Genomic DNA, 12,500 nt, shown 5'->3' on the forward strand with positions numbered 1-12,500 from the left:
AGACACGGTGAGAAAGTTGTGTGTGTGTGTGTGTGTGTGTGTCTGTGTGTCTGTGTGTGTCTGTGTCTGTGTCTGTGTGTGTCTTTGTCTCTGTGTTTGCTTGAACTGATACAGCGAAAGCTAGAAACAGACACGGTGAGAAAGTTGTGTGTGTGTGTGTGTGTGTGTCTGTGTGTCTGTGTGTGTCTGTGTCTGTGTGTGTGTGTGTCTTTGTCTCTGTGTTTGCTTGAACTGATACTCACAGCGAAAGCTAGAAACAGACACGGTGAGAAAGTTGTGTGTGTGTGTGTGTGTGTGTGTCTGTGTGTCTGTGTGTGTGTGTGTCTTTGTCTCTGTGTTTGCTTGAACTGATACTCACAGCGAAAGCTAGAAACAGACACGGTGAGAAAGTTGTGTGTGTGTGTGTGTGTGTGTGTGTGTGTGTGTGTGTGTGTGTGTGATTTATGCTATTTTCGTTCCATTATCAATGTATACAGCACATTCTTGTGTGATCAGTATCGGCCTGTTTTAACACCTTTCAATGCGGCTCGTGTATACCTTGCAGGCATTGTATTGTCTGACAGCCTTTTGTTGTTTTATCGTCGTCGCAATCGTCTGCTTCCTTATCTTTCCTGTCGGCTGCAGCTGCAGTCAGTGAATGTCTATTATTATTTACTTGTTTGCTTACTCGCGTATGTGTGTGTGTGTGTGTGTGTGTGTGTGTGTGTGTGTGTGTGTGCTTGCTTAAAACACACACACACAGACACACAGATATAGATATATATCTATATATACTCCGAATAATTCATCATTTATTTTTGTCTGCTTGCTTTTCAATATATATATATATATATACTAACTTTGAACATGATAGAGCGATAGGGGTGAGGTAGAAAGTGGGTAGGGAGAGAGAGAGACAGAGATGGAGACAGAAGCAGAGGGAGGAGAGGGAGAGGGAGAGAGATTGGAAGAGACACACAAACAGAGGGAGAGACACATAGATGGGGGAGAGGGAGGGAGAGACAGAGAAAGGGAGACGGGAGGGGAGACAGAGAGAGAGGGAAAAGAAAAGAAAGAGAGGGAGAGACAGACAGAGAGAGACAGAGAGGCAGACAGAAAAGGATGGGGGGCAGATTTGGAGACAGAGACAGAAGGACAAAACAAGACAAGACGAATAGTTGACTGATCTGGGGCCAACTGTCCATGTCAAAGGGAACAGTGGGACAGGGACGACAATCAAACATAAGAAAACATCGTTCATTCACGTAACATACCATTGATTTTTGACTCACTTGTGTAAACAAAGTGAGTCTATGTTTTAACCCGGTGTTCGGTTGTCTGTGTGTGTGTGTGTGTCCGTGGTAAACTTTAACATTGACATTTTCTCTGCAAATACTTTGTCAGTTGACACCAAATTTGGCATAAAAATAGGAAAAATTCAGTTCTTTCTAGTCATCTTGTTTAAAACAATATTGCACCTCTGGGATGGGCACAAAAAAAGAAAAAAAAGAAGCCTAATGATATGCAAACTGCATTTACTGTTATACTTATATTTTTTGTATTCTCTAAACTTGGCACTTTGACCTCTTATTCTGACCCGACAACAAGAGGAGTCATTATTACCATTTTTTGTTCAAACAGGAACTTCTTTTGCTTAGCATGGAAGTTTTATTTATTTTTTGCAAACGTTTTGGTACAGGTAGTAAAAAAAAGGGAAATTACTCTGTAATTAATGCCAGGGGACTTAATTTGCCACAAGTGAGTCTTGAAGGCCTTGCCTCTCTTGTTTGAAGTATATTATCCACCCACGTAGCACGACTTCAAAACTGACAAGCCTTGTTCAGCGTAAACAGCGACTCCTGTTGATTGAATATGAGACGTTTGACAGCAGTGACGCTAATCTCAAAGTAAACAGCTATTTACATTAGAAAATATGGGAGGTAAAAAAAAAACTGCTTTGCTGACATGATATGTTGGTATATGAAGAGGCAAAAACGGGGAGAGAAGGAGGGGAAGAGAGAGTGAGAGAGTGTGTGTTTGTGGAGATGTGTGTGTGTGTGTGTGTGTGTGTGTGTGTGTGTGTGTGGATGTGTGTGTATGAGAGAGAGAACTCAGAACTCAAAACGTTTTTATTCAAGGATTAAGATTTTAGGCATAGCCTATTCTTCCAATCTGTCCTCGCTAATCTACATCTATTACAAATAGCACACATATAAATGAAAGGAAAAGGTTTTCATGCAGAAGGGTATACATAATGAAGAAAACAACCCCCCCCCACCCCCCACACACGAGAGAGGGAGAGAGAGGGAGGGAGAGAGAGAGAGAGAGAGAGAGAGAGAGAGAGAGAGAGAGAGAGAGAGAGAAACTCTCACCAGAGACAAACGATACAGGTGAGGAAGACACAGAACTAACTCGTGGGAAACTGGACGCGGGCTGGTGACATCCGGACCTCCCCTGTTCGGCACGACCCCTGGCAAAGGGGAGGGATTTCAGCCATGACTTGTTGTTTGACGACGGAATGAGGTTTACTCAGGTAAAAGATCCTTTTGGCCTCAAGTGTTACTGTTTGCGCCTGCCTCCTCACGCCACGTCCATACAAAACCGCGAAGTGTGTGTAATTGTGTTACAAAAGTGTCGAGTGATGAGGGGGGGAGCTTACGTTTTCATTCTCCTTGAAATCAAGCAAGCACGAAACCAACCAAGCAACCAAACAAGCAAGCAAGCAAGGCGTAACTAACAACTAAATAAATAGGATAAAAACCAGGAGGGGATGAGTAATTGGAGCTCAGACCAAACAATGCTACTAAAAGTGTTATTCAACCTGAGATTGTAAATACTGTCTCACAGTCTACATTTTAGAATAAAAAGAGAGGGTGTGTGTGTGTGTGTGTGTGTGTGTGTGTGTGTGTGTGTGTGTGTGTGTGTGTGTGTGTGTGTGTGTGTGTGTATACAAAAATGTATATGACATACATTGGAATGATAGGCCATACCTAAAAATTCAGTCTTTGGGAAATACAGTTCTGATATATATATATGAATTGTTCGCTGAACGTTTTAGAACCTGTCTGATTAAATCCGACTTCAGTGCATATAGTTACATGATGGTTTAACCACCTAATATGATATGGCCGACGATGACAACCATCGTTGGAAAGTGGAAAAGGATTGGTCATGGAAATTCTGCATTGGTGGTTTGCATAGCTACAAACGTGTGTGTGTGTGTACTCAAATAACATATGCTTGCTATATTTCCTTAGTGTAATTATGGTTCACCATCCGTGTCATGAGTTCATTTATGTTTTATGTCCCAGCATAGTAAAAGCTGGACGTTTGTTCCGGCACTCTGTTTTTCATGTTTTGCACTTCATGATTCCTATTAAAGATCTGTTCACACTATTAATTATTCACCAAACACTGGCACCAGCACAATGACAACACATCACAATGGGCAACAAGAATGTCTTTTTGGGGCGCGCTGGAAAGTTGATTTAATTAGGGTTAACGTTGAGATCTCCCACACGTGAGGGAAGACCAGTCAGGATTCTCAGGAGTGGGAAGAGGTCACCTACCGAACACCAAACCACCAAGACCAGATCTTCTTGTTTTTCTTACTTTTTTTTCTGCTTTCTGTTGTGAACAACGAATCTTAAAAATGATGTTTATGTTCATTGTAAATTCTTTAAATATATTAATCTCCACGGCTGCTCGAAAAAAAAAAGGGGAAACAATGTATATCTCTGGACCTTGCGATTGGAATGAACTTCCTCTTTCGCTTCGTCAAGTCTCCACACTCATCTCTTTCAAGTCTGGCCTTAAAACCCACCTCTTCCCAAAATAGCCTCCCATGCCTGCCCTTCCTTGTCTTTAGTTCCTACAGTTTTAGAGTTATGCATGCGTGTGAATGAATGGTGCGAAAGCGCTTTGATTTGTCCCTGCACAAGATCCAGCGCTATATAAATACCATTATTATTATTATATCTGGAATGACTGACATTTATAATTGTGCAGCTGGAAAGTGTGTATTTCAACATAATTGCGATTGTGTAGCGTCCACCAGCCGTCAAACGAAACGAACGAATTTAATCACATTCCTGAGCACAATGATATAAGCTATTAGCTTGTTGTTGCTCCGCTGTCTATCTCTACATGTGTGACATGTTTACCGAATAAACTTTTGTTTAAACCAAGACCAGAACGAACGACAACGCGTTAAGACGGGGGAAGCAAAACTAATTTTTACGTTGGATGTCTGTAATTCGAAGTGACAAAAACTTCGACTGCGAAACTCAGCGCTCATACTAATTGAGCTGTGCAGACATCGTCACCAATCATGCGCCAGCAGCAATGGTAGCACCGGCGGACATGACTGTACTCCAATGACCCCAGCTAACAGCGCGAGGCCAAGGCATTCCACGTGGTGACTGCAGTGTTTCCGGAGTCAAGCTGATGAGTATGATGCGAGCGGGAAGTGGGTTAGCGTTTGTGAGTAACCCCGCCACAGGAACCCGGCGTGTCCACCACAGTGCTGTCACTGACACTGCCAGCAGCAAACTCCTCGCATTGCCCGTCATGTTCATTTACAAGTGGCATGGGGCGAGGAATGCGTCAGGGCCTTGGTCGTCTTTCCCAGACGGTTCTTTAACAAGAACCATGTTCAGGACTGGAGGATTAGACTTTGTACGGACAGTGTTATGTCCGTCGGGTGATGATGAATCGTAGTGGGTGATTGCTTGTTCCGTCAAGTACGTACACCACGCGGATGTGATGTCATAACTGACGTGTTTCTTATTCTTTTCTCTTCACTAGGGCAGGGTCGTGCTCTTTCCCTTCACTTAGAGCATCCATGATCACAAGGCTTCATATATAAAATGCAGCCTTTGCATTTTTCATAATATAAAGCGCAGAAAGAGAATTATACGATGAACATCCTCCCCATTCCCCAACTCTGTCCTCCCACTCACTCCCAAGGAAAGAAAAATAAAAGAGAAATGGAAGTGTTCTTATTAAGAGTTAACCCCTCCCACTACTTCAACAAAAAACTAATTGAAGACAAATTTGTCATACAAGTTTTCCTTTTCTTTTCTTTTCTGTTTTTGTTTTAAGAATGTATTGTTGTGAGATTGTGTACAACTATGTCCTTATTACAGCTTAACAACAACAACAAAAAAGAAAACAAAAATTGAAAAGATGCACAGCATTGTTGAAGTCTTTGTCATTTATGGGAACGGTGAACAATGACGGTAATAACGGTACTGTTATCTTCAGATTAGAGACTGAAAGTTAAGATCGCTCAGCATATCCACCTCTCCTTTATGACTGGAGAGATGCATGCTTGTGTGTTTGTGTGTAATGCGCAAGAGAGATTCTTATTGTTGACATTTTTATTATCAAAATAGCAATTAATAATGCAGCCCTCAGGAAAAGGGGGGTTAAAGGGGTCATTGTTTTGCATATTGTTGCAAATCTTGGATGGTTCTAATAATACAAAAACACACATCCACTTGATCATGCACGTGCTCATGTTCGCACGGATACATGCACGTACATGCTCTCGCACCAATCTGTTAAATGTGGAGATTCTCGAGATTAATCACCATTTTGTTCGTGACTCAGAGGGAGGGAGGGAGGGAGGAAGAGAGAGCAACGCATACGAACAAATGTTCTGGCGATTGATAACACACTCTTTGACAGCCTGGCTGACATGCATTTCCTGTGCTGCACCGGAAGTGACTAATGCACAAATCAGCTGTCGTTTATTTTGAAGGCGATTGGAATACAAAAGAAGCGAACAAATAAAACATAAAAATAAAAAAATAAATAAAACAAACAAACAAAAAATAAAATAAAACAAACATGACCCAAGACAAGACATTTCATCGACTCCGATAGTATTCCCATACGTCACAGAAACATTCAAACAAAATGTCTACATGTCGTACATATTGAATGCGATAGGAATGTAAATGAAACGAAGTCTAACATAAAAAGAAATTAAAACAGAATAAACGTGTCCCAAGACATTTCATTAGATTTTAGTTTGCCATAGGAAGATGACCGTATACGTATTCCCTCGGGTCACAGAGACATTAAACATGTCTTTTTTGTTGCTGTTTAAATAAAGATGACACGAAAAGCACAACAGTATGGCTTGAGAGTTGTGTTTTTTTCTGTCTTTTTTTTTTCGTGGTGTCGGAATGCGCACCATGAATGAGATGACACCCGGGTCTCGCTGTCTCCCTCAAGTCAGTCAGTCGCCTAGACTGCTCAGCCGACCCCTGCTGAACTCCCCTCCTACCTCCCCTTCCTCCTTCCTATCCCTCCTCCCCCCCCCTCTCTCTCTCTCTCTCCTATACCCGCCCCCGCCAATCCATCCGTGCCCCTCTCTCTCCGTGCCCCTGTCAGGGTCCCAGGGGCCAGCCAATCCGCAAACGGCAACAGGTAGAAAAAAAAGGAGAAGCCCCTCCCTCCCTGCCCCCTCCCCCCCCAGGCCCCCACCACCCACTCCCCCATCCGCCCCCAGGTCCAACACAGAGACAGCGGAGAGGTGGTTGTGGCGGGTCCTGGGTCCCCCGCCCTCCAAACCCTTCTACCCTCCCCTGGGTACTTTTTCCTGCCCCTGTGTGGGGCTTGGTCTCCGTTTCTTGGTCGGTGGCGACTGAACTTACAAAGTGCTAGTCCGGCGTCTTCGATCCGGTCGTCTCGTGGACTGTACTTAGGTCTCAGCCCCTGTCAGTCACCGGCGCGCTGCAAGTCCGTGTGACAGTTTGGATCCGTAGGTTTGACGTAGTGGTGGCGGGGCTGAATGAAACGCCTTGTGTCGTCCGTCCGCAAAAGTGGTGGGGGGGAGGATGAGCCTTAGTGGGTGTCGTTATCGTCTCTCGCTTATAGGTGGTTGCTGTCCGCATCAGCGTATGTTGGAGTGTTGTGTGTGTGGAGTGTCGGTGGTTCAGGTGTGTGTGTGTGTGTGTGGGTCGTGCGGGCCCTTTCCGCCTCTCTCGTCGCACCACTTGCTGTTCCGCCACTGCTGTAAAAAGTAAACGCAAGCGCCGAGAGTAGCGCAGTGTTACCACCGGTGGGCCTTCAACTTGCTGCAGGGCTCTGTAAAATTCACCACTTGAAAGTTTGGGAACAAGGGGAGATAGTCACGACAAAACTTGGAAATAAATTTGATATATATTCTCGTATCCGTGCTTTATTTATTTTTTTTTTTTTTTTTAGTGTGCTTTGTTTTGTTATTGCGTTTGACACGGACTGGTACCGAGCAATAAAATTGTTTTTATTGGATCCTGTTTTACGGTGCTAAAATGTGCATTGACTGAATGGGAAGGTTTTGTTTCCAAGAAGTGATGATATAAAAATTCCCACCAGTGTTGTATCGGTGGCTGGGGTGTACTTTGCTGTCCCAGGGGGTCTCTGGTGTGGATACAGCAGCTGCTGGATTTCCAGGTATCTGGCAATCAGTGATGCTTGTCTCTTCTCGCTGCCGGTCAGCGCGACGTGTGACCATCAGGTAGAATCCAGCCTTCATCAGCAGGACCAGTACTGGTGTCCGCGGTGTATATTCCAACAGTACGTGGCCTTGCCATCTTTGCTTCTTGGAGTTTCTCTGCTCCACAAAACTACGAAGAAATGAAAACGGTGCAGAGTTCAAAGAGTTCTATATCGAGGAACTATGTGATAGTGTCGTTGTGCGCGCGCTGACGTTCGAGGAAGTTTTCATTATGTTTTTCAAAGTGTTTGATATTTTTCTGCTAAAATTCGAATTAACTGACTGCAGTTTCAGACACATTAGCAAGTGAACTCTGCAGGAGCTGAAATGAACATGCGAACTAGAAAAGCCAAAGCAATGTAGAGCGTGCGTCGTTGCTATCGCGCGCACGTGGCACTCTACAATAAGACCAAAAGGAGAATTGATTGGGAACGGTTCTCGTATTGAAAATTGCTATGTTCCTGTTCGTCGCTTTTGTTTATCGTGCGAGTGGCTACTGTTGACATCTCTGAGTTTACCGATACTCTGTGTGTTTGTCAAGGTGTGTGATATGTTTTGATTTGCTGGAAACTGTTCAACACCATGAGTTTTTTGGTCACTACCATTGCATGACGGTTCATTCCCTTTATTTCTTTCACCTGGCAAGCTCGCTTAGCTTGCACTTCTGACAACAGAGAGGAACAGCTTATTACCAACGTGATAGTAAACTTGTGTTCAATGTAAAGTGGTGGATTTCCTCTGATGAAAAACTTAAGAAGATAAAAAAAAAGTCATAAAAATTATCGACATTCGCATACGTGGAGAAGAAATTCTTGGTATTCACATAAGTGGACTAAGATTTTTTTTTTCTATCGGAACTACAACATAAGTGCACGGAAAGGTAGAGTTTAACTGAAACCAACACCCTTGCCCTCGTTTTCAACAGGACTTAGGTGTCATATGTTTTCTCACTGGCTCTCCCACCCCCCGAACCCCAAACCAACCACCAGCTGAAACAAAATCGAGACGACCGCAACAGAAATAGCCAAGTTTACTTTTCTTTTTTGTCTTGCCCACGTTGAGTGAATCGGATTGGGGAAGTGAAGAGCAAAACAAAGAAAAAGCACGAGCGTTTCTTTCTGAGGGCTGTGGGGACAGACCAGACTTGTCGTTGGAGGGTGTAGTGAGTGGGCTGTGTGGACTTGTGTGGTGCCGTTTGGGGGGTGTTGTAGTGTGTGTGTTTGTGTCCTGTTTCGCTGCATGGATGGTGGTCGGTGCGGGTTGTAGTGGCATGCACCCTGCGAGGGGCGCTAGAATGGAAGGAAGGGATGCTTACTACAGGCCGGGTGCCACAGTATGAGGCCAAGCGCTTCTCTCTGTCAGTCTAGCCGCTACAGGTGAGTTCAGGTGGTGTTGTTGTTACGTGTGTATATACATGGAAGCTGTGTGTGTGTGTGTGTGTGTGTGTGTGTGTGTGTGTGTGTGGCCTTGACGTCTGTCCCGTCTTTTGTTTCCCGGCGTCTGACTGTCCGTCTGTCTGTTTCCGTTTCTGCTGGTGGTTTGCTTGTTCATCCGCTTGCCTCTTGCGTGTGTATGTCTGCTGGTCTGTTTGTTTCTGTCTGTCTGTGTTGCTCTTATCCCTGCGTTCTTCTGTCTGCGTGGCTGTACATTTCTGTCTGTCCATCTGTTTGTGTTCTCTTTAATCTATCTCTCTCAGTCGATGTCTCTCTCTGTCTGTCTCTGCATCTATTTTGTGTGTGTGTTTTCTCTGCCTCGCCCCGCACCCCCACGCCACCCCCCCACCCCCCCACGCCCCCCTCCCTCCTTCCCTTGTTCTGTCTATTTTGTGTGGCTGTCTGTTAATGTGTCTCGGTCTGACAATATGTGCATGTCAACATCATGCGGTCTCTTTGGCTGTCTCTGTCTTTCCATCAATCTTTTCCTCTTTCCCATCCTCACTCACATTCCTCTAGCAACCACAACACACAAGCAGGCACATATCGCTTCCTCGATCACCTCAACCTCGAAATGGTGTAGTAGCAAGGAATGCAGAAATCTGTGACTCAAAGGCGAAATATGTATCACTTTCCTGTCTTGCTTCTTAAATTGCTGGTAGAGTCCACTCAAACTGATAATGTACTCGACACATGGTGGGTTATTTCTAATGTGTGAGAGAGAGTGACACATTGAGTGAGAGGGTGGAGAAAGACGGAAAGAGAGATTCAGACAGACAGAAAGAGAGACAGATAGACAGACAGACAGACAGACACAGCGTTCAAGGCAGAGACAGACAGAACATTAGAGTACAGTGTGATGCAACCCAAACCAAAACACATTGCAATACGCCACACACGATAATTACACAGTACACATCCCCGCAACCGTTAGTGCTTCCGTCTTGGAGCTTCACGCACGTGCTAATCGAGTGGACTGGTAAGAATAGTGTCATAGTCAAGGCTCTACAATGGATATATATATATATATATATATATATATATATATGTGTGTGTGTGTGTGTGTGTGTGTGTGTGTGTGTGTGTGTGTGTGTGTGAACGAGAACACGCGTTCGTGCGTGTGTTTGTTATGTGTATGTGCGCATCTGTCTGTGTGCCCCCCCCCCCCACCCCCACTCCCCGACCCTCTTTTTCCCCATCCTCACCATATACCCGACTTCTATCTCTAGCTGTCTCAGTACATTTGACTACTATCTCATTCACACACACACACACACACACACACACACACACACACACACACACACACAAACCGTCTATAAGAAATAAGAGGACGAAAAGAAGAAGACATTAAAAATTGACTTATTATATTGACTTACCTAACACTTCAAGCAATAAACGTTAAAAAGTTGGTGGCAGAGCTATTGTGTGTGAAGAGGTGCAGGTGTCAGGTGCGTGCGTGTATATCAGTGTGTGTGTGTGTGTGTGTGTGTGTGTGTGTGTGTGTGTGTGTGATTTGACGTAGGGGGAACTGACAGTGGAAGCAGTGATCGTTTCTCCCGAGTGGCTGTGCCAATAAAGACCTCACCCAGTCCTGATCACGCATGGCACTGGAGGTATCATCCCTCCCCCACCTTACACCCTTGCACAGCTGGTTATAGCTGGGTGGGTGGGAAACAGATCGACAAGCAAACCGAAAATGATGACTGGGCGATTCCGATCAGGTGTCTGTGGTTTTATGATAGTACAGGAATTTTTATTTCTTTTATTTTTTACTTCTTTTATTTTTGATCCGTGTCTTTTCTTTAAACGTTCAACATATCCATGGAAAAAAAAAAGAAGAAGAAGAAGATAGGGATGGAATGAAATCGGATAAAGCATGTGCTAGTAAAGGGCATATAATAAAATGAATGCATGACTGCCTCACTCGACAACAGCCTCAAATGGCCTCTTTGCGCTTCGCTGGGCTTTATATCAGCAACATGGCTTGATTTGAGAGCCTGCACGCGTGCGAGTGCACATGTGCGTTCGTGCGTTGCATATTTGTAACCCTTAATGTGCGTGAGCTCGAACTTCATTAAGAGAAAAATCTAAATTTACCCGGTTTGACATTCTGAAAAAAAAAAAAAAAAAATCGGCAAGACCCTGTAGGCGACACAAATGACAGCAGCTCCAAGCATGTCCCGAGCACTCGTGTCAGCGATTGGCCAGGTGCAAGTTAACCACTTTCAGACGAGCCAACCCTTTCTGCCTGGCAAATAAGGACCGGTGTTACGCACGCTTGGGCTAATGAGAGAGCACCCGGCAATCATGTCACTAGGCATGCACCTTTGGGCCTGATTTCCTACCAGGCATGCATGTCTCAATGCCATGCACGCTGCAAGGCTCCGTCAGGTTGTGTGCCTGATTCCACGTCAGGCAAATCCTCTTTGTCAGACACGATCCTCTTTGTCAGACACGATCCTCTTTGTCCTTGTCGGTTTCAGCAGAAACGATGGTGCCGGGCTTTGTCAATTTCCTTTTTTTTTTCTTTTCTTTTTTTTTTTTTTTTTACTAAGCTGATCGCAACTTGTCAGGTTTACTACTAAATCTCTCCTTTGTTCGCTTCATAAAAAGAGGTGAGAGTTTTGCTGTGTGTGTGTGTGTGTGTGTGTGTGTGTGTATACACACACCATCACGCAATCCTTTGTCAACTGCGTAACAAAATGCGCCTTGTTAGTAACTTAATGTCACACAATTATTTGTGTTTGCAGACTTCTGGCATGGACATTAATTTTGTTTCGTTGCTGAGAGATTTTTTTTAAGTTCGCATGAAGCATGCATGCAGAGATGTGGTTTTTCGTCTCCCCTTGAAAAACCGGTACGATTTTCCAACAATAGAGGAAAACACATTCCTGACTGACCCCAAAAAGAAGAACTCTTGTGGCAAGGGAGGCGTCATGGCAGAATCGCTAAGGCGTTGGATTTAGGAGCCAGTGTTCTACAAGCGATCTGGGTTGGAGGCCCTGTTTCAGCATGGTGTTGTGTCCTATACTGAGCCGTAGACACAGAGGATATAGTGATCGCTGCCCCAGAGGCTGTACAAGTCTATGATAGGTTTTAATCTTTTAAGAGTTTTAGATACTCACGAGCATTGCATCCCCATGGCAACATAATAGAGGAGCATGTAAAGACTGAACAGGACACACACGTGATGATAAAATTATGGACACATGAGAACATATGGCCACACAGAGATTGGGGGGGGGGGGGGGGACACATGAATCTCCCTAAAAACGTGTCCCAAAATCTCACGTGCTTCTTTTTCTTCCTTTCTTTTTTTTTTTTTTTTTTTTTTTAAGTTGAAGTAAAATAGCGCCCGTCATACTTCTGCGACTGGTCAAACAAATATCACAACCTCTCTTCCCTCTTGCACAGAGCGTCACTGCCATAGCATTTAACATGAAAAGAAAAAAAAGATCGATTGGTGCAACAAAATGGCTGCAGCAGCGGTGAACAAGTGTAATCCCCTTCCTCCCTTCCCTGTGTCGGACGAGGCCAGGCAGACAGACAGACAAACAAACAGACAGACAAGCCGCAAGCGCGGTTGTTTTGTTTTT

General features: G+C 44.4%; 1 protein-coding gene across 1 annotated transcript in view; it reads left to right on the forward strand.

Moving 5' to 3' along the window:
- The first annotated feature begins 6,787 nt into the window (after window positions 1-6,787).
- LOC143293409 (uncharacterized) overlaps window positions 6,788-12,500 on the forward strand; it is a 78,734-nt gene continuing 73,021 nt past the window's right edge. The window contains exon 1 of the mRNA XM_076604250.1: window positions 6,788-8,844. Within this exon, the coding sequence (XP_076460365.1) occupies window positions 8,804-8,844 (41 nt within the window). The 5' untranslated portion in view covers window positions 6,788-8,803. The remainder of the gene's footprint in view (window positions 8,845-12,500) is intronic.

Source organism: Babylonia areolata, chromosome 19 (assembly GCF_041734735.1).
Source record: "Babylonia areolata isolate BAREFJ2019XMU chromosome 19, ASM4173473v1, whole genome shotgun sequence".
Taxonomy (NCBI): Eukaryota; Metazoa; Mollusca; class Gastropoda; order Neogastropoda; family Buccinidae; genus Babylonia; species Babylonia areolata.